Here is a 22,582-nt window from a genome sequence, read left to right as displayed (position 1 = left end):
CTTCCAGCATTCACAGTTTCCACAGCTACATACACCATTGCCTAGAACAAAACAAACAGGAGATAATTACCATAATTGAAATGTACTGCATTAAACTGTGTTGTTATAGGAAGAAACAAGCCATAATAAAACATTTTTACTGTCCCTTTACTTTTTTTTTTTTTAAGAGAGCACTTTACATTTGATTGAGCAGCACCAAAACCCTACATTTCAAATAATTAATGGGATCTTTACAGCAATGCCATCAGCAGAATAATAATTATTGTAATTATGACATCATGGTTTGGACCCAAGCTGTTTCTATGTTGTCTTAGTGTTCCCACTATACTTCAAAATGTAAGGAAAAACTAGAACTATTTAGCTGAAGTTAAACTGTTGCAAAGAGAAAAGTATTAGGAATAAACCTTTGAAATTGAAAAGCACCTTTTTCAGCTGAGGAACTCGGAGTGTTTGACAAAAAATAGTCTCAGATTGAAAAACTGAGGCACAGAGGTTAAGACCAATATTTTCAAACCCCTCCATCACTCGCGGGTGACAAACTCAAGTGGAGTGGTGGAAAATAATGCCCCAGGCATCTCAAGTTGGCCACTCAAACTCAGTGAATGCTTTAGAAATTTAGTCAGCCAAGTAATTAGTTGCAGATTTGTGAATAGAACCCGAAACTCCCGACTCCATCGTTCATGTTTGATACCCTTCCTCCTATTCTTTCTTTAAGCAGACACATAGTTCTGTCTTCTTCCACCTCTGTATCCACCGGCTATAGAAGAACATTGCTAAGCAACGCTTTTTCTAGATGGAAAGATGTAGAGATTGTCCTCTATGATTTTCATCATGGAACACATAGCAAGTTAATCAAACAGATCACATGTTCCTGCTTGTCACTAGATTTTCTCCCTTCTATGTTAAAAGCAAGCGTTGGCAGTCTACCCATTTCCCTTTGCATCTGCCATCTAAACCCTGAGATAGGTGCAAAAGACTTTAGTCAGCATCCAACATGTCATAAAAAAGACTGTCAGGCATCTCACCATCCCAGTGAGAGTTGTCTTGATGCCAAGGAAGTCTGAAAAAAACATGACTATTCCCCTCATCATAATATAAGCACCTGCTCCTGCTGCATTACCAAGGATTCTAAGACTAAATGGTTCTAATGCATTACATACATTCATCATAAAAAATGAAGTAAAGATGGTGATAGTAACAGAAAACCACTGAATCTCAACCTTCTCATACATGTTCATTTCCGTACAGGAACAGGTGATAGACAAAAGCATTTTACTTTTTGGATGAGTTTCACAAGTGATTTAATTATTCATATTCATGCTTTGGATTTCAAATTTTCCTTGCAAAGTGTTAAATTGATTATTCATCACAACACAAAGCAACACTATCTAACAGCTAAAGTGATTTTATTAATAGGAAAGTGCTCCTCCTTTCCATCAATGAACAAAGAGAATTTTCTGGGTTTTGTCTAACTTCAATTTGCATTTATGCACAGTCTGCTTCTCAGAACAATTAAGTATTAGTCAGTACTGCACCTGTGCAAATGAGACCATCATGTTTGTCACAGTCTCTGTCGTCACATTCACAAAATTCCCTGAAATGTACCATTCCTGGGATGAACAGATGCACTTTCCACAGTGACAGGAACCTGAAATCACAAAGATTATTACTTGCAATCATAGGGCACCAGCACTTTCAGGCTGGGCTATAACATCTCAGACCCATGCACAATTGCCATCTAACAAGCTATTGTTTAAAGAAGATCATCAAGCTAAAGCTTATTGAATAAAATGATCCTTTACAGGATCAGGTCATCCTGAGTATGAAGTGGTGTTTTATGTAATGCCTTGATTTTGCTTCTTTTATTTATTCAGGACTCACATTTAGAAGTTTGCTTTGTTCCAGAGCATCACAATCAAGGCTACTCTTCCCAGGAGCTGTTCTGATTTGTGGCTAGATGAATCAAAATCATGCCTGGTCCAATCTTATGAAGTCAATAAAATTGCATTGAGATGAAAATGGCCCATACTGTTTAAGGCACACACATAGCACCTTGCTGCTCTGACCTTTTTCTTTCCATTTGTTTTTGATCACTACGGGTTGAATTTTCAAAAGGTCTAAGTGCCTTCGGAGTACAGGGTACACTGACTTTCAACAGGATATGCTCCTAAGTCACTTGGACACTTTAAAAATCCCACTCTTTCCCACATTTCAAGAGGCTTTCCTTTATTACAGTAGGGAGCCATCGTGTTCAGTGCTGTACAAAACAGAGAAACACATGATAATCCAGCCCCAGAAAATATACAATATACCTTAGACAAAGATATTTAATTTACAGAAATCTATACAGGGCCTGATCTAAAGCCCATTGCAGTCAAATCTGCATCTTCCATTAAGTTCAGAGGGCTTTTGCTCAGGCCCACAGTCAAAACTCAAAGTGGAAACTTTCCTTTAAATTTTGAGCTGTGTAAATCAATTGAACATTCCCCAGAAAAATCTCAACAAACCTTGTACTATTTATCAGTTGAATCCATTTCTATTAATTAAAAGCGTCAAAGTAGCACAGGTACTGACCCTTTTTAAAAACATAATATTCTCTGAATTACTGTAGGTAGATCAGAGTTAATTTTCTGCATTAGTGTAGGGATAAGTTGTCTTAAACTACAACATATTGTAATATACAAATAAGGACTTATACTTGGGAACAGAGACTTTAACATGAATTTCTCTATGGTTTATTAACATGCCGCCTATTAAACTATGCAAATAGGGAAATATTAACTTTTAACCGAGGGTAAAATATTCAGTGCACAAAGATGCAATGGAGGAAAGCAAATACAGTAAGATAATTTAAAGATTACTGTACTGGCCAATCTTATATTTCATTATGTATTTGAGATCGATTTAAGCCAGGTGTTTCTAGTTCCAATCAACTACAAAGCACCAACAGCTACACATGTTGATGCCAAGAAGAGCCAACAGGATGTGAATTTTAGCAAGAAACATTTAGAAGAAAGCAGAGTATTGTAACTCACAGCTAACCAAGACTTAAAGGTATTTTGTAGACAGTACAATACATGTAACATGTAAAAGGAACTTAAATAAATCAGGTTCCATAATGTAGCAGTATGTTACAAAAACTCTTTCCTGCCTTGGGAGCCTCCTCACTTTAATTAAAAATAGTCTAATTAGTTAGGGTAGTTTTCCTGTAATTCTGGCCAGATCCTTTTGTCTCACTGACTAACCTGAGTCCAGCATAGTCACAGCAACCATCTGCTGCCCTATAGCTATTTCTGAAGCAGCAGCAGCATGGTGGGTGTTTGTTTCACTGTTAAGAATATTTACTACAGGCAGCAAGCCAAGATTTTGAAAAAGTGACTAGTAACGCTTGATGTATGTTAAAGGGGCCTCATTTTCAAAAAGTACTGAGCAGTCACCCTGTGAAAACTAGTATCGCAAGTTGACATCCAAACATTGAGGCACCCCCAAATCAGTTGTCACTTTGGAAAAAAGCTGTGAAGCTAGGTACTCACTAGTGCATGGGCTATTGACAAGCCAGTTATTTCACAAACAAAAGCACTGGTGTGCAGAGAACTGGCTCAACGTTGGCCTTACTTTAGTACTTCTGGACCCTGCCATTCACTCTAGCTACAGATAATATTTACAAACCTGCATGCCTAAGGTTAAGGTCCCAAATTCATGTTTAGGCATGCAGGGGGAGATTTTCAGAAGTGCCTACCACCTGGTCTATACTCACAAGCTTTACCTACTAGTAGAATTATTTCCATGGGGGGGGGGGGAGGGGGACTTTATTTTGATTGTATTTTTACTGATATAGTTGTACCAGCAAAAGCCCTAATGTGGACACAGTTTTGCTGGCAATACCAATTTAGTTATTCCCCATCCTATAAAGGAATAAGCTACACCAGTATAAGCATATTTATACAGATATGACTACATCCACATTAGCAGGATTGTCCTGTTTTAACTATGCCAGCATAGCTAATGTGGTATAAATTTTGTGTGTAGACATAATTCAAGCTGTCAGTGGGAGTTGTGCTCTTAAATCAAACCACTTTTGAAAAAATATTTCACCCTTGTTGCCTAAATAGCAATTAGAAGCCTTAGTTTAGACAATCGGATTTGAAAATTTTGGCCATAGACTGCTGGGTATAACTTACCTTCAGGCTGCTCCAACTTACATGGGAGACCAGACAGATACCTGGCCAGCCCCAGCATCAGGGTGGTCAAAAGTGGCTTTATACATCTTGTCTTTCCACCCCTGGTTCTGTGCCAAATGCATCTTGGCCAGATTGAAGATCTGGCCTCAAACTAAAAAGTTCAAGCTGCAGGTTCGATTGTGGGGTCTGCCTAAGGAGTTCTCAGAGCAGGAGATGGGGCTTGGGAATGACAGCTTTATGCCATCTTTACAACGAGGAATAGCTGTTCAACTATTTTGCCTTTAAAGTTACAAAAAAAAATGGTTTATACTTATTTAGGATCATAAATTGCTCACCGGCTTGTTTTAATCATTTCAGTTCACCTCTAACTATTTATAGTAACAATTACCCTGAGACCACATCTGTGCAGAGAAGAATTTTAGTCTTTGATTAAAATGGAGTAAGTCCCAAGATCATTGCTCTCCTGTACAAGTTTCAAGGTAAAGACAGCTATGTTTGATCAAACAATGGTGAAATTGTGTCATTTCCTTCTTCAACGTTTTGCCTGTGGGTGGAATTTCCTCATTTTCTGTAGTATTGGGCCTGTTGATGGGAAAATAAACAGTATAACTGTGATGGGGTGTTCATCCACACAAGCTTAGAATGGGCCAATTACATGAATAGGCCTCAACTGAAGGGAATTAGGTGGCCTAAGTAACCCCAGAGGGATGATGGAGCCCCTCTGAGAAGAAACAGGCACAACTGGTATAAAGCCAGGAAGTCGGTAACAAAGCAGGAGTGCTGTGAGGGAATCTGCAGCCTCTCTCTGGGTGCTAGAATGGGAAGGAAGGAAACCCAGGAAGAGTAGTTACCTCCAGAGATCTAGCTCTGAAGGCAGGTTTACCCAGAAGGTGGTGGAGTGAAAGCCTGGAAAAGTGCTCCAAGAAACAGCAGCAAAATGGGACGCTGCAGACATTGGCTGATGATTGGACAGTCCCGGAGGTGGAACCCAGAGTAGAAGGTGGGCCCCGGTTCCCCTACCAGCCACTGGGGAAGTGGCACCATTAGGAGAGTGGGGGAGAAGACTGTCATTTTGGATGGAGAGATTTTGATAACTCCCAGAAGGGGAAAACACACAGCGAGCCAGCCAGAGGGCCAAGCCACAAAGAGAGAGCTCCCTGAGTTGCAGAGAGAGATGGGGCAGCAGGGTGCATGAACAAGCAACAGAAAAGGGAGGAGCTAATCCTCAGAGCAGCCAGGAGGAGGCACCCTAGCAGTGAAGGGAGCCTGGTACAATAATCAAGAACAGAATTCTGACCCATTATGTTACCCAAAGAGAAAGGGCCAGCTCTTTAGCCCTGGTTACATTCCTTTTGCACGAAATTAAACTCCCAAAAAGAGGCAACTAGGGAGTTGGAACCCTGCAGCCAGCTTTACACCAGCTGCTGCTGCTCCTTGTCCTCACTGGGGAAGCTATGGAAAAAGTAGTGGAATGACTGGAGCAGGTGGGGTCAGAAAGTACTGCACTCTAGAGCCAGCAGCATCGTTCCCAGGAGACCATTCCAGCTGGCTGGCATAAATTGGTGGTGACTGCTGTAGCTTGTGCCAGAGGTTGGTTCAGCCTCCTACCTCCCCCCATTTGCTAGCCCCAGCATCAAAGAAGGCAGGATGTAGGCTTGGAACCATGTTTCATCTCCCACATTGGTCTGCTGGGGGTGTGTGTGGGTGTGTGGGTGATATTTTCATGTAGGTGGTTTACACCATAGCGAGCCAGAAATCCTCTTTCCAGTGAAATAAATTGTTCCGAGAGAGAATACCCCAAAAGAGCTTAGTTTAGTTATACTTCAGAAGCATCTAATAATTATTTCTCTCTCTAGGCCAAACCTGTACAGCTGGACTCATATGAAGGCAGCCAGGACTTCCGCTGGAGATGTGAAAAAACACAACAGTGCAGATAATATGTTTAAAAATGTTTTAAAGGGGGCGGGGAGGTCTTAGGGAGATTGTGGGTATTGCCAAGGCCTTGCTTCCCCCTCACATGGGCTGAGGCTGGGGAGACAGCACTGGGGGCGGCTTTTGGACAGGCATAGCATGTGCTGCTGCGCAACACGTACCCCATAGTGCTACTTGAGGCACTCTGCTTTCCTTTATTATCACCACCTTGCTACAGGCAGCCCCTGCCACTCAGCAGTACTCAATCAAATAGCATAATTTAGTTCATAGGATATAACTACCCAAGACAGACGCAGACAATAAACAGCTCTGTGAAATCCCATGCTGTTAGCAAATGGCACTGGAGAGCAAAGCAGCTGAATGCATGTGCACGTAGGGAGTGTTTGACACAGTGGGTGTGATAACAAGGTTAGATGCATTATGAAGCCAGTTACATTTGCCCTCTAGTCACAATGGGTGACTTCGGAAGAAAGTGTTACTAAACAACAACCCACGTCCATACATTTTAATCTTCCAGAACGGTGATGTAAGGTAGCTCAGCTACCAATGCATTGCTTACCCTTTCCCGAGCACAATATGCCATTGGCTGATTCACAAAGCTTTTGCTTTCATCTTCTGTCATGTTGCACTTTCTTGGGTGTTGACACAACTGTCCAAACCATCCGTCCTCGCAAACGCATCGACCGCAAGAACAGAGGCCATGGCCTGTAATGACAGCAGGGAGCAAGCATGTTACACAGACAGGAGAAACTACCTACATTTCTAGCTGAGGAAAACACTGAGGCAGCTTGGCATGAAATTGCCTAATTGAACCCCCAGGCAGGGCTCATTCTGGGTCAGAATGTACTGGTACAGCATGCCTACGAGACAGGAAGTATTACCGTCTTCGGCTATACTGGCCTTGTGCTAAGCAAGGTAATGTAAAGAATGGCTGGGCTCTAGCCTCTTAATTCCCTAGCCCCAGCTCTTCTCCCTTGCAAGGGCCCTTGCCCTCCTCCACTTCCTGTGGCTCCCTTCCCAACATAGCAGCTAGCACAATGGGCATACCACAGAGCTCTCTCCCTCTCTGTGGCCTGGATGATCCATATGCCACAGCACAGTTCAGTGTTAACAAAATAAGTGGCTGGCAGAAAGGGGTCATCTGAATCGACAGATAAGGCTGGCAGGAACGTGCAGGGCCCATCACAGGCAGCTGCACCTATGTTCCGCAGTTCTTAAAGGGAAGAGTAGGAACTGAGAAGGTGGTGAGGCAGATAACTAGGTGATTGCCTGCTTAGGAGCGAGTGAGTAGGATGGTTGCTGGTCAGGAAGAGGAGGTAGGTGGGGGAGGCCAGAAAGCTGGAGTTTGGGGCCAGGCCTTGGGATACTTTTCGTCTCTTTCCAAACTTGATTGAAAATCCCTCCCCTGAGGAGAGCAATGGGCACAGTCTTGTCCTCAGTCCTAGCCCCAGCTGTTAACTCACACACTAGCCCCATCAGTACCAGTGACAGGCATCCAAGTGCAAAGTCTGACAGCTGCCTCTTGTGCTACTGCATGACACCTCACGCTGTTTTGTTATAACAAAGATGAGGAGCAAATGGCGAGGTATCACAATGGATTCCTTTCACAGGCATGGCTGGGCCTGACTGCAGGAGTTAAGGCAAGGCGTCCTAAGGGCAGATGGCATGCAGAAGAGGGTGCGAGGGAGAACAGGAATCCACTAGCAATCCCTCGGGATAGATACATATATCGGAGGTGGCTGATTAAACAGCAGTACAAAGGATACTAGGGAAGAGAAAGAGAGGGACAGAAGAAAAGGATAAAAGGCTGGAGAAGAAGGAACAGGGAAACAAAATAGGAAGGAAACAGGGACAATGAACGGATGGAAAATGACAATGAACGGATGGTCAATAAAAGAGGACAGGTGAGTGAGGGAAATACACCAGAACATGTGTGAAAGCAAGGGAGATACAAGACTGAGAAGTTTGATTTGTTCAGGGCGGAGGGGAAACAGAGAGAGACAGACAGTTGAATAGAAAACTGAGAGCACAAGCCAGAAAGGGAAAGGAAGCAACAAATGGGAAAACTTGAAAGCAGATAGATGACGACAAAGGACAAAAGAAATGGAAAATATGCAAAGAAGCAAGAAATGCCACAAAGCTGAAAGCTTAGTACATTATATTGAATATAGTCACATTTCTAGACTTCCCTGCCTTTCCATAGCAGAAAAGGGAGTTCCTTAGTGTATACATTTTCAGTGTTTTCAGATGGACGCTGTACATTGTAAGCAATGATTATAAGGGCAGAGGCAATGAAAAGGAAGAGGGTTAGGGATGATTGCGTTGGTTGGCTGGGCAGAGGGGAACTAGCATGAGGATCTTTCTGGCAGAGCGTGGGGCTATGGGAAAAGGAGGGACATACCAACACGTTTATGCTGCTAATTTGGGCACAGCTCCCAAGGCAATGATGCAGCTTAACCTAATAAATCTTGAAGTAGCATGGGAGGCAGACCCAAAGGAGATACAAACCAGGTAAAATGGAATTCCTCAGCACTTCAGTGATACCCAACTACTGTATTAATACTACTGTATTAATTGGTGTTTTTGAGCTGTTCTTATTCACAGACATGAAGATACTCAGAGCTATATTTGAAGTCTAGTGATGTAACAATTGCTAGACCATTCATTGATTATTTCTTCATTTTGGATCCTAATAAGAGTAAAACATTAAATGCTCAATACCTACATGCTTCATGGTATGGTGGGTACGATATGATTGCTCTCTATAAATATATCAGAGGGATAAATACAGGAGAGGGAGAAGTATTATTTAAGCTCAGCACCAATGTGGACACAAGAACAAATGGGTAAAAACTGGCCACCAGGAAGTTTAGACTTGAAATTAGACAAAGGTTTCTAACCATCAGAGGAGTGAAGTTTTGGAATAGCCTTCCAAGGAAAGCAGTGGGGGGCAAAAGATCTATCTGGCTTTAAGATTCTACTTGATAAGTTTATGGAGGAGATGGTATGATGGGATAATGTGATTTTGGTAATTAATTGATCTTTCAATATTCAGGGTAAATAGGCCTAATCCCTGAGATAGGATATTAGATGGATGGGATCTGAGTTACTACAGAATATTCTTTCCTGGGTATCTGGCTGGTGAATCTTGCCCATATGCTCAGGGTTTAGCTGATCGCATTATTTGGGGTCGGGAAGGAATTTTCCTCCAGGGCAGATTGGAGAGGCCCTGGAGGTTTTTCGCCTTCAGTGTTTTGTAGCATGGGGCACGGGTCACCTGAGGGAGGATTCTCTGCTCCTTGAAGTCTTTAAACCACAATTTGAGGACTTCAATAGCTCAGACATAGGTGAGGTTTTTCGTAGGAGTGGGTGAGATTCTGTGGCCTGCATTGTGCAGGAGGTTGGACTAGATGATCAGAATGGTCCCTTCTGACCTTAGTATCTATCTATGTCTGTCTCTGCACTCACCTTCACAAATATCAGTTGTTTATATACATTTAACATGTATATAAAAGCACTACATATTGGTAAACTATAAATAATAAACAGTCCTGTAACATTTTAGCTTCCATTTTAAGTTGGGTAACAATGAGACTTGTGTTACATACCGTAGAAGGCTAAGGGTGGCAGCCATCTGTACTTTCCCATATACTGCTATGGTTTAGATTGCATAAGGATATGGGTAAAACAAATTATGATTTTCTATATTTTCTCATCATGACCAAGTTTCTCCAAGGATATTTTGCCTCTTTCACTTTGTTTTCTTTTGTAAAATATGGATTAAATTTTTAAAATATTTCAAATATTGAAGAACTAACAATTCAATACATTGAATAGGACTCGCATACTGGAAAATTATTTTTAGAGGTGCAAATACTTGTACTCCTGCAAGCACAAGTGAGTGAATGTGTGATTCACACTGATCTCAATGCCCTCTCTGTGGTTTAAAGGCAGCAGAGAATGACCACATCTGCAAAATTACTGCACAAATCTAATTAAAAGTATCGTAACTTTTGGTTTGGGTTAGAAAGATTTTTTGTTTTTTAATGGGACTTGTGCAATAATTTTGCTGATGTGGCTATTCTCTGCCTTCTATATAACAGACCAGATCCTGAAGTGGAAAGATCTCTTTCTTAAGAAGTTTGCTTCACCATTTATAGCTGCTTTCAGATTGCCACGTTAATCATTAGCGGTGAGAGAAAGGACAATGCTATCTTGCTGGAGCAGTGAGAATACAAAGGGTACTATTCATCACATTGGCTTTGATGATACTAGCCTCTGTCTTTTTCCCCAAAAGGTATCCTTTGGCATACAGCAGCTCCTCAAACTTCTACATTAACTTCAGATTCATGCAGCCATGCAAGCCTTCAAATATCAGTGAAGCAGAGAGCTGTCTTCATACTGCAGCTTTGACATCACAGGATAGTTACACTTGAGTTCTGGAGGTCTCCATACACCCACTGTTAAGTTTTGTTTTTTTTTAAATCTCTTGTTACTATTTGGGGGAGAGGATCCACAGTTTAAACTCATATTTATTCATGAAATACAAGGAGTTCCCGGTGTGATTTACTAGTACTGCAGAGTGGTAAACCTTGTGTCCAAGAGCCTCCTAGAGTTTCAAGGCACAGTCTACATTACTGGACCATGTCTTGACACTGGCTGCACTGCCTCCTCCAGCACAGGCTACACCAAAACATAAGTCCTGAGATCAGTTCTAGCTGCATCAGAGAAACCGACAAAGTATGAGATAAGAATAAAGGATATGACATGCCCATGGCATCCATTTCACTGCTGGTGCTTACCAACTTCCATGTCAAAACACTACTTTGATGTGCCATGATCACTGCAAACAGCTGAGACTCCATCAAAGCAATTTGGTTGGTTGAAAAGATCAGGCCTATCAATGTGTTCTGCTGTTTTAGATAGTCCAAGAGTTGGTCCATTGTTGTTGATGCTACCAGTGCTGGGGTAACCAAAGAACTAGGTTGCTCCTAGGAGTTGAGGGCAAGGTTGACTCCAAAATGGGAGGCCAATGGTCTCACTTGACTCAAAGCTAAATACCACATTACCATAGGCAATGCCCTATTTGAAGTACAGACCACTGAGCATCACTCAAATAGCATTATGGGGGTACATAGCCTTGGTGAGGGCTGGCAATACAGTGCTGATATATTGCATCCAGCTCAATTCTCAGGCACTCAATTGAGGCACTGCTTTGAGTTGTCTATTCCATCTGACCCATGCCATCACCAATGGCACAGATGAAGTGGGATCTCAACCATGTTTTTTCCTATACCAGTTTGTGAGGATGTCCAAGACAGCTCATGTTGTACCAATTAGTAGTACAAAGAGAAGCCAGGAGGGCTTTTAGATGCTTCCTCCAGAAATTGATTTGCTGAGACATCTGTAAGCAAAGCTCCGAGTGGAGCCAGTCCCATGGTCCCTTATGAAGAACAGGAGGCAATACTGGAGTTAGGAATACTGTCTCATCATATATTGCTTTACTGTTGTTATTATTAATAAACACTGTTTGCCCCCAATCCTGAAAGACAGCATAAAGTACAGGATAATCATCAATCTACCCAGGTGGGACAGCCAATGCTGATCATGCTGCATCTGTGAGCTGAAAAAAAAATATAATAAGTAATAGGGGCAGAAAAGCCCTAGAGTTCTGCTGCAACTGGAGAGCCAGTCGTGATCCAGGATACCTCCATCCTCAGACAGGACCTGAACATTAGAGAACTGGTCCTAGAATGCAGCTTACATATATCAGGAAAGTTGTCATTAGCCATCCTCTTCTGGGACCAGCATGTTGCACCTTTGTGCCAGGGCATAGACCCTAGAATGGGAGTCTGTATCTATTAAAAGAGCGCTGCAGAATCCATGACAGGTCCTATTACAACTTCTGTCGGAATGAATGCATCATGGCTCTATTCCTGGTACTGTGATGATGGACAGCTGAATTTTAAGTGTCTCATTTTAATCATGCAGAAACATAGTAATAGGGTCCCAGTCACATATATCCTCATTTATCACATCCTTCCCCTTATGTCTACCTACCGACACATGGGCAGCTGGTCTGGAAAGCATGCTATTAATCAATCTGTGCTGGTCAGAGAACGCTAGTGACAATGTTTATTCAAATCACTTTGATATTTCAAGATTAGATGCTTGCTGAAATGAGAAATGTGAATGACACTCTGAGTCTCCCTTCCTCATGCTCAGAAGCACTCAGTTCTCAGTTTAACAGATTCTGTTCAGTCACAGGGTCTAGCTTTCCATTCTCTGCAGCTGGAGCGCTATGATTCTTCTTTCCACATTATCACATGTCCCCTGAGAGTGATTGCCTAGGTTATGGTATTGCCTAGGTCAACAGAGCAATGGAGAGAAGAAGAAAAGGAAGGGGATAAGGAGCTCAGCAAGAGATCCCAGCAACAACTGTCAGTGAAACTGACGGAGATGCAAGATTAGACAGAGGAGGAACAAACCAAGAGAAAAGAGACTGGCTTGTGAGTTGCCAGCACAAATATGATGGTTGACATTTTGTGAGTGCATAAGGGCACTTAGGGACATGGTGCAGGTGAAGAGAATGAGATTGAAGGTACGGCCCTATATGATCCCCTAGAGTGGGACTGTTGGGGAACAGAATTAATCAAAAGAGATTGGAAAAATAGTAAGAGAACCAAGCAAAAAAATAGTCCAACAAAGTGTCAAGGGAGGATATGATGTCAAGGAGAGTGAAGTGATAAATTGCAGTGGAGAGGGCAAGAAGGATATGAATGGAATAAGTTCCCTGAGCTGTGACCTGGAAGAAGTTACTTGAAACTTTGTGGGCAGCAGTTTCAGTGGAGTGGAGGAGGTGGAAGCCAGTCTGGAGGATGAAGGAGGAGGAGGAGCATCAGTTGTAAATGGTTCATTACATGAGTTTAAAGGGGAAGGGGAAGAGGGACCTAGTGGAGAGACAGCTGGGGTCAAAGGTCGGCTTTTTGAGGATGAGGAAAATGAAAGCATTCTTACTTAGAATAGGGGAGATTAAAGAGGAGGGGGAGTGAGAGATGAAGGGACCAAAAAGATTGGCATGTTGGAAGAGATGGGGACAAGGGCACAGATGGAGAGATTACTCTAAGTGACAGGTGAATAAAGAAAAAGGTGCTGAGAATGGGGAGGAGGGAGGCCACAGTGGCCTGGGATGATCTTGAAGAATTTGGAGAGATCCTGAAAAGGGAGGAAGGAGACCACAGGAAGGGGAAAAGTTTGAAGAAGGGAATTAACAAATAAGCAATTTGCTTTGTTAGCCTGGTCTCAGTGTACTTCACATGGGAGGCGGTGGAGCTGTGAATGTAAAGAAACATTTGTAGTTAAAGAAATCTGTGGAGTCCCCAGAGGTGATCAGTGGCATGGGACCAGAAATGGAGGAAGCCAATGTTGAAAATGAGTGGAGAGGAGGGAGCGGGGAGTGAACTCATGGCTTTAAATGAAGACAAACATCTGCAACATGTGTTGCCTAAGGAACAAACATAGCATAATATAACAATATTATATGGTTAATATAATAATATAACATATAATAATATAACAGCATAATATAACAATATTAGCATACACCTGCCACTGATAAATTATGGTATGAAGTTGAGGTTTTCCTGTCCAGCAACACCTTTGGGATCCAGGGTGTCAGCACACTATCACTCCTAGCAATTACGTTTGGGAGTTGGTATGAGACTCCAACTATTTTCCTCAGAGTTCTGTAGCCTTCTCCATAGATTGGCTACACAACTCTAAACACCTCCTTCAGAATGCACCAATATTGCCGTGACTGATGGTCAGGACGGGTGAGACGCTGATTGGCAGAGATATGGGTTGGCACAGACACAAGATAGACTAAGTTCCACTCTTTTATTTACAAGGATGTAAATTACTGAACAGTGATATTAGAGGTCAAGAGCAGACAGCTGCAGTACAGAATTTCCAGGACTCCAGCAGAATAGCCAGACTCAAATTCTTAGCCAAATGCTTTGTCTCAAAACACTGACCCAGCTGATCTGTAACTCCTTTGCAAACACACTGCATTATTTACCATGACTATGGGCTTGTCTTCATTGCCAAGTTAACTTGAGTCATAACTTAAGTGTTGTCTCTGACTCTATTCCAGTCCAGTCCCTTAACTAGAGCATTATGATGCTTTAAACTTGAGTTGGCTAAAATGTGTTCACTGATAACATGCCCACTCCATAATACTGCTAGTCCTCCAGTGTCTTCCCACAATTCCACCCATATGCCAAGAAGGACTGACAAGTTTTCCCACAATTCACTGTAAAAGAATCAGTGTCTCTGCAGCACAAACCCCCTGGGATATTCCCCCAGATGCCATAGTGACACCAATGAGGGAGTGCAGCAGCAGTGAGGATGCAGTAATTTGGATAGTGCACTTCAGTGTGGCTGTTCACACCTAGGTTAGGCTCACTGGGTATTCAGACCAGGGTACCACTCATCCAGGTTAACTCTGCAGGAAAGACATACCCATACACAAATGAGTACAGTGCCAGTATGGACACAACAGCTTGAATATTATTATTTCACCGTGTGGTTGCGGTGTAACTCAAATGTAGATAATGCCAGTTAACTCTGCCATGAAGACATATGGTTGTCACTCAAAATCACCACTCCAGCCACCTGATCTAGATGTCAACCAAAAACAATCCTGAATTCCAGCTGCTGTGTCTATACAAGTGACTTGCACAAAAGGAAACCATTTGCAACACAAGACAGTTCCCAGTATAAGTTATTGTATTGCTAAAGAACCTCTGCCTTTGTGGCAATGGGTGACTACAGCCTCTGAGGAGAGAGACAGCATGGTCCTCTAAATCCCCCTTTTAAATATTCTATTAACTCAGCTCACAAAGAGATAGGTGAACTTGCAATGGACACCTCTCTGCCACATCTCATAAAGGAGACAGTAATAAATCAATTATTTTTGGCTACTGTTTATTTTTTTGAACCCACACAGCCAGCTTGTCCAAGAATTCACTTGCATTCACAGTTATCCAAACAAGTTATCCTATGGCTTCATTAGCACCAGAACTCACCTCCTGCTGGCAAGCGTTTGGTTTCCTGGAAAGGGTCATTTTCCACTAGCTCAAGCGGTGTCTGCACTACTTCATTTTGCCTCACCAGGTCACGATGTGTCCAAAAAATGCTAGACAAGGTTGAACTTTTGAAGGGGGAGGGCAATAATAGAGCTCATCAGCTAATGGGCTGTGGGCTGCGCATAGAGTTTCTACAGAGAATTTCTTCTATAAAATCAAACCAGAGTAGGTGAACTCAAACAGTGCCCATTCTGGTAAACACACATTTGTATGTCTTATTAAAAATATGCCATGAATATGTATTATTCTAATATTAATATAAATTAACATCCAATTTATATTATTTAAAAATTAATATAAATTCTTCAGTCAAAGTTTGATTATAATTAGGATATAAACAATATGGCAATAATGGTATATTTTACTGCTTCATTAACACTCAGGCTAAGGGCCTGTAAAAAAAAATACAAGGGGAACAAGGAAAAGATAACTGAATTCCTGGGTAGCCCTGGATTCATTAGTCACCATACAAACTTAGGTCTGGTCTACACACAGTTGTTGTGCCGGTATAATTATTTCAGACAGGGTATTTTGTTTGTTATTTAATCACAATAGCTACAGCTGTACAACCCCCTAGTGTGGATACATATATTGGTGCCTTATGCTAGGATAGTTTAGTCTCTTCTCACACAGGACTAAGCTATATTGATATAAACTCTATCAGTATAACTGCATCTGGCCTAGGGGTATTGTTTCTGCTCTAACTGTTACAGTATAGTTAAAGTGTTTTATGTTTAGACAAGCCCTTAAAGCAGGAAGTAGTGACAAAGCTCGCGTCCATCTGCTCCAAAAATACAGCCCCCAACCATTTGAACTCCTGATAGCAGACACTTGAGCACGTCTGATAATCCAACCAGCAGAAGGAACTGCATGTAAACCATTAGCCAGCACCATGCAAGAGGGAAGGACAAAACAAAGGGAAATGTTGAATTTCAATCAAGGGCCATCCCTAACTATTTTGGTGCCCTACGCAGCCCTCCCACGGAGGGGGGGGCTGTGTGGGGCCCCAGGTCTCCACGGGGGGCTGGCCACTTCCTGCGGGAAGTGGAGTGACCCAGCCCCAGCCTGCTAAGCCCCCCGGCTCCCAGCCGCATGCTGGGGCGCGGTTCTCCCCTCCTCCAAGCCTGGGAGCGGAGCAGGCTGGGACCGGGTCACTCCACTTCCCGCAGGAAGTGGCCAGCCCCCCATCCCGCACAGTGGCCCGGGGCAGGGCCTAGGGCCCCAGGCTGCTCTGCTCCCCTGGCTCCCAGGCTTGGGGGGAAAGCACCCCTCAGCACTTGCCGGTTGCGCAGCTGGGAGCAGGGGAGTGGAGCAAGCTGGGGCCGGGTCACTCCACTTACCACATGGTGAGTGCAGGGTCGGGTCTGGCTGCAATTTTCAGGGCAGTGGGGGCAGGGAAGGGGCGGGGGCCTGGGGAAGAGCCGGAGCAGGGGCTGGAGCAGCTGCCCACGACACCAGGAAATGTGGTGCCCCACATTTCCTGGTGCCCTACGCAGCTGTGTGCTTTGCCTATGGGTAGGGACGGTCTTGATTTCAATAGTAATTTACCACACGAAAGCTTATGCTCTACTAAATTTGTTAGTCTCTAAGGTGCCACACGTACTCCTTTTCTTTTTGCGGATACAGACTAACACGGCTGCTACTCTGAATCCTACTATTAAGTCATGGCCAATAAGACAGCTGTGGCAGACCCCCACTTTGCCATCTCCTTCCAGCCTTTCACTGGTGTATTGCTGGTTCCCAGAACCCTACAGATCCCTCTGCTGAAATTAAGTGCTACCCTGCCCCTTCTAGGACATATCAGGTCTCTCATTCCAGAAGTGATCAAACTTGACCCAGAGACTCTTCATTCTCAGAGAAGGAATAAGATAAAAGAAGTATAAGCAGAAAGAGTTAAATGTGGCTAAATGAAGCCTAAAAAAGGAAACTTGAACTCACATAGTGGCTAACAAGGAAAACAGAACAACTGCAGACTAGGAAACCAGGCTCAACGAGAGTACAAATGCAATACACTTGATTTGTTGGTTAGGTTCTAACCAAGTACTTTCAGATAAACTTATAGGACAATCCTCTACCACACTGAATGCTGCTATAGAATCCCAGCTAAAGGCAGTTCAGAGAAGGCTTTTGGCACTTGGATTGTTTCACTGATATAAAAATTATATTAAAAGCAGCAGAAACTAGAAAAAGCTTATTTTAAACAGAAAACATTTTCTTATTCTTTAGAGCTTGGCATGGCCACCCATGTCAGGAGAAGAGAAATTTCTGTAATTACAAAACAATGTATTGGAGGGTACAAATGTAGTTGTATCATTTCTCAGTACACTCCCAGTGATCCATAACAGTAAATCTTATTCATTTGGGGACAAAACGTTAATGATTAAGTTACCAGTTCAAATAAAACCAGAAAAGTTGAGCTAAGATTTGGATTCAACTTTATATTGGGTTTGTACTTTCATAAGTTTTTGTATTCTTACCTGTTTTTCTTTAAGTCAAAATAAGTCAAAACATGGATTATTTGATGAATGGATTAATCTTTGGCACTCCCATTACATAGAACTGTTTAGACCAAAGGGAAAATGAGGATTTGTTTGGATAATAGTACAGATTTAATGTAATCCCTTGCACGAGAATGGTCAGGTGACTCTGTCCAATTACTATTCTTCTTTCATCATATGAGTATTAATCAGAGAGATCTCCATTAATTAATGAGAGAGTTCTCCAGTCAAAGATAAAAGTTAATATGGTAGCTGTGTCAGCTGTAAGGAGGAGTATTGATAATGTTTGTTATGAATTCTGAGAGCATTCAATTTACTTAGTATTATCACCAAGACACTGGCTGATTATGAAGAATAGACAGGGTATTCTAGTCATAAGAAGATGCTTAGTTTTGTTTTTGATAGATAGATAGATAGCATTCAATAAGACTGACCTTTTCCATTCTCTTGACTGCTGCTTTCTCGTTTCTTTCATAAACAGATGACATTCAAATTATTTCTTTTTGATGAATATTGTATTGAGTGGATACTTAATTTAAATAACTCCTGTTTAGGCTATTTTATTTTTATTTTTATTTATTTATTTATTTTTACTGACAACCAGATTTTAAACTACAATTTTGTCAAATAACTACTTTCTGTAGATCAGCACCTTCACACTAATATTTTCTATTGCCCCCAACCCCCATACATTTTTGTATATAATTTTTATGCAAAATAAGAAAGCTATGTCCTAAAATGTATCTGTGTTCATACTAATCACTATTAAAATTAGAGTCATTTCAGAAAAATCAGTCAAATAGAATAGCAACCTTTAGAGCAACATTATCACAAATTTCTTTTAAAATATTGTGTGTCTCTCTAGAACTAATTTGAAGTACTGCATAATACTATTTTCCACTACAGAAAAATAAATCAGTGACAGAGTTTCCATATAGCTGATATAAGAATAAATAATTTATTTATAGCTATGATATAGTACGAAATCTGCAGTGTGCTTAGATTCTGTAAGATTTAGGAAATAAATTCTGATTCCTTGCTTTTGCTGATAATTTGAGCCTTTTCTATTAATGATAATGTACCTTTCATCCCAAAAAATCCCGAAGTCCCTTCCAATACACCAATGATCACTTTATACACCACTGAAGGAACTTTGGTGGGCATGTGTGTGAACTGTTAATGATGCACAACAACACTACACATTACAAAACTATTTAGGGGCACACGTGACGAGTTCAGCTTATGCAGGGAAAGTGAAGTAGGCAGGTGGTAGAATGTACTGGACATCAGCTGTATTTAACACTTCCACTCTTATGAAGAATGCTATTGGATCTTTAATTTATTTATGAAATGACCAAAAGTGATCAGGAGAGACATTATTTTTCATGTCTAGTTTAAAAGATACCTTCTTCGGGTATGGCTCCTAATGCTGTGCTGGGCCATTGGGTCAATACTGATTGGGAGAAGAGCACTGCTTTTTGAATCAGGTCCCTGATCTAAATATCAACCCAATCTAATGCTGGTTAGTTTGTGAGAGCTCGTGGGGCCATTGAACATGGTGGGATTGCTGTAGTTGTACCAGATGATACTAAACACAATGGTCATTGAATATCAGCTGTTAAAGCCATTTCACACATTGCTGAGCATTGCTAACTTAAAAAACAAAAAAGGAAAACGTGATACCATTGGTAAATCTTCAATCTTCATAAAGTCAAAAAGTGAAAATAAGATAATTTCCTCCATAGTTTTCCTTTAAATATCTGCACAGATTTCTGATACATTTTGATGATATCTATGTAAGAACGTCAGCACTGTATAAAATTATTGGGCACATGTGATCTGCCTCACTGTTAAAGACAGACATTTTGATATATTTAATTAACATTCAGTTCAGAGGCTTGTGGGATTGTTGTTGTTTCTTCTTTTTAAGATATAGACGTACAACAATCTACTGCTGCGGATAGTTTCCATTAATGCTCTTTTGTAACAAAATCCGGGGAAACAGGGAAAGCCACAAATCCATACAGAATTATTGCTTATTGAAATGAATACATACCCCCACAGACATTGCCATCCATATCTTCACACTGTCGATCATCACATTCACAGGTTTTACCATGAACTCTGTTATCTCCTGGAGGGAAACAAGTGCACTGGCCACATTCACAATTCCCTGTAAGAAAAAACCGTTGTTAGGGTCACAGCATCATCAAGATTTTAACAGATGAAAACCGGGGGCGGAGGGGGAGGGAATGTTCTGCTCCTACAAAAACATAAAGCACAAGTCAGTCTATTTTAGCTGAAGTGTAAACACTTGTAAGAAAGAAAAACTATTGAAAACAAAATAATGTCATGTTGCTGGTGGGAATGGCATTAATTTTCTTTATTGTTTTCTTGTCGGTATTCATGGGAATTTTATCACATGATAGCTCCTACCTTTACATGGCTGAACTATGGTATATGTTTCCTTATGTAATTAACTCTCCAAACTAATTCAAAACATTTGGTATGTGTGGTATGAACACCAGATTTGGATGCCATTAAAATGAAATCATCTAGAAAAGTAATTTACAGAGTGGCCCAGGAAAGCTTTCTAGTATGGGATACTAGTAGCATAACTCTAACACTTTGATACAAATTCCAAATAGGAAGGTAAAGAATTAATGCTCCTATGACCTATCCTCTTTCTTAAATGGAGGTCAGTCTGCACCTGCGGATCTGGGTTTGAAGGACATAGCAGGGTGAAATGCAACCTCTGCAATATTCTTCCAGTTTAAAAGGAGTTTAATGTAACTCCTTTCTACCTTTTTGACTCCATTAGTAAAAATGGTGCTGTGTTGCTAGAGCAGTGACTTGATTTTAATTTACATTTCAAAGAACCGGAATGATTGTTGGATCTGAGGTTTTGAATGTTTTCTTCCCCTGCTCAACCGGGGTGTACTCAAGTGACCTCAAGCAATTTTCACATTTATAAACAAACAAATATATAAATAATCCTCAAGATAGCCAATTGCTCAGATAGACAGACCAAAGGAAAGACAGATGACTAGCATGCTGAGGAGGACTAAATTTCAGGTCACCACATAAAACGTGCCTCCCCGGAAAAATCAGCAGAGAACATTTTCAGAACCCAGAGTGAGATAATCCAAGCCAGAGTACAATTTTATCAAATGCATCTGCACAGAAATAACAGCAGGCACACTCTCTATGACCTTATTCTCTTACTTCTTATTGTGATAACCATACATGCAGTACAAATTCAATCGTTTGAGAGTAATTAGAGGCTCACATGAAACCAAAAAGAGATCAGCACTTTACTTACATACTCTTTCTTTGACTCGAATAATAGGTTTACCATAGCAACCTGATTATGGAGGAAAAGCTACTACCAAATACATCCTAAACTCTCTTTAAAATTCCAGGGCATATAGAAACAATTAAACACTTGAGGACTAGAATAGTCTGCACCTTTTCACCCAGGAAAGCAAGCACTACACCTTGTGAGGCTGAAGAGAAACAACTTGACTCCAGACGTTTAATATCAAGTGGCTTCTCTTGACTCTTGTTACATCGGGGTGGCCAATTTTTTTTTAGCTGTATAGTGACTGCAGATCAAGGAGGCTTTGTGATGCTATTAAAAAGCCTAACATATCCAATATTTACTTGTAAGGGACAAGGGTCCAAACCCAAGAATACCAAGATAATTACACAGGCATATTTAGCTGCTTAGGAGCCTAATATTTCCAAGCACTGACAGTCAATCATTCTTTTTGTTATTTCTATAAAATCCTGCTTTCCTCACTCAGACAAAACTCCTACTGTAATCAATAGGAGTTTTACCTGAGGAAGTACTGGCTGAAAACTGAATTAGGACTTCCAATATTTAGCTCTTTTAATTTTACTCACCACTTACTATACACACTTTTTCATTTCCTATTGTCCAGCCAGTGCTTGTAAAAAGAATAACTAAAGTGAGTAGTGCCCAGTGTGATATTAAATCTGCCCCCTCACACAATTTGCTGTGATCATTAGCATCATGAATTTGAAGCAATTTTTAGCTGCCTACAGAAGGTAATTGAAGCTTCTTTTCGTACAGGCAATTTTGATTTCAAAACAGTGTGCTACATAACTACATAATTTGTAGAAAAACAGGTTTCTGCCCTTTTATTGCCTGCAAAAAACACCAGAAAGGTTCAGAACATAGATCAACAAGGTAAAAGTGAACAGTAAATAAAATAAATTTGTCTTCCTTCAGAAATATCTCCTTTCCCTTTCCATAGCAGCACACATTTTCTCTGTGCATTTTATTGTGAATTCAGGCATTTTATACAAGAACAAGAAACAAAATGATTAATTTGGCTTTATGTAAGCATTTGAAGCCAAATGGCAAAATTAGCTTCTGGCCCAAGCCAGGCTTGTGGTGGAACCATACCATGCTATGGGGAGGAATAGTACTTTAAGGATAGTGTAAAACAGGAGATGAAGAGGGGTCATGCCTTTAAGATAAAGCAGCATTCTGCCTTTTGGTATGGCCAGCTCGCTCTACCAGCTAGTGTGTGAGTAGGACCATGGCCCCGCCTCTTTGCCATCACTGGAGCACTGTTTACCACAGGAGTTTACCAAAGGAGAAGACCCTGCAAGTGCTGGGATGGCAATCGTGACAGGACGTTGTGAAGGTATTACCAGTGGATAGGCTCCTTCCATACTCCCTCCCTGAACAGATAAAGTCTGTCTCAGTTTAGCCCTTAGCATTTGCTCTTGGCAGGGCTAAAGATTGCTTCCACATAGACAAGTCCTGAGGTTCCTTATCAGCTTTTACTCCACT

General features: G+C 41.4%; 1 protein-coding gene across 1 annotated transcript in view; it reads right to left on the bottom strand.

Moving 5' to 3' along the window:
* The window catches only part of ITGBL1 (integrin subunit beta like 1), a 246,213-nt gene that overhangs the window by 7,188 nt on the left and 216,443 nt on the right, over window positions 1-22,582 (bottom strand). The window contains 6 exon segments of the mRNA XM_038373930.2: window positions 2-41; window positions 1,536-1,592; window positions 1,595-1,648; window positions 6,673-6,714; window positions 6,717-6,818; window positions 19,814-19,930. Coding sequence (XP_038229858.2) covers window positions 2-41; window positions 1,536-1,592; window positions 1,595-1,648; window positions 6,673-6,714; window positions 6,717-6,818; window positions 19,814-19,930 — 412 coding nt within the window.

Source organism: Dermochelys coriacea, chromosome 1 (assembly GCF_009764565.3).
Source record: "Dermochelys coriacea isolate rDerCor1 chromosome 1, rDerCor1.pri.v4, whole genome shotgun sequence".
NCBI classification, from domain to species: domain Eukaryota; kingdom Metazoa; phylum Chordata; order Testudines; family Dermochelyidae; genus Dermochelys; species Dermochelys coriacea.
The sequence above is the reverse complement of the archived record's forward strand: the minus strand, read 5'-3'. Positions and strand labels throughout refer to the sequence as shown.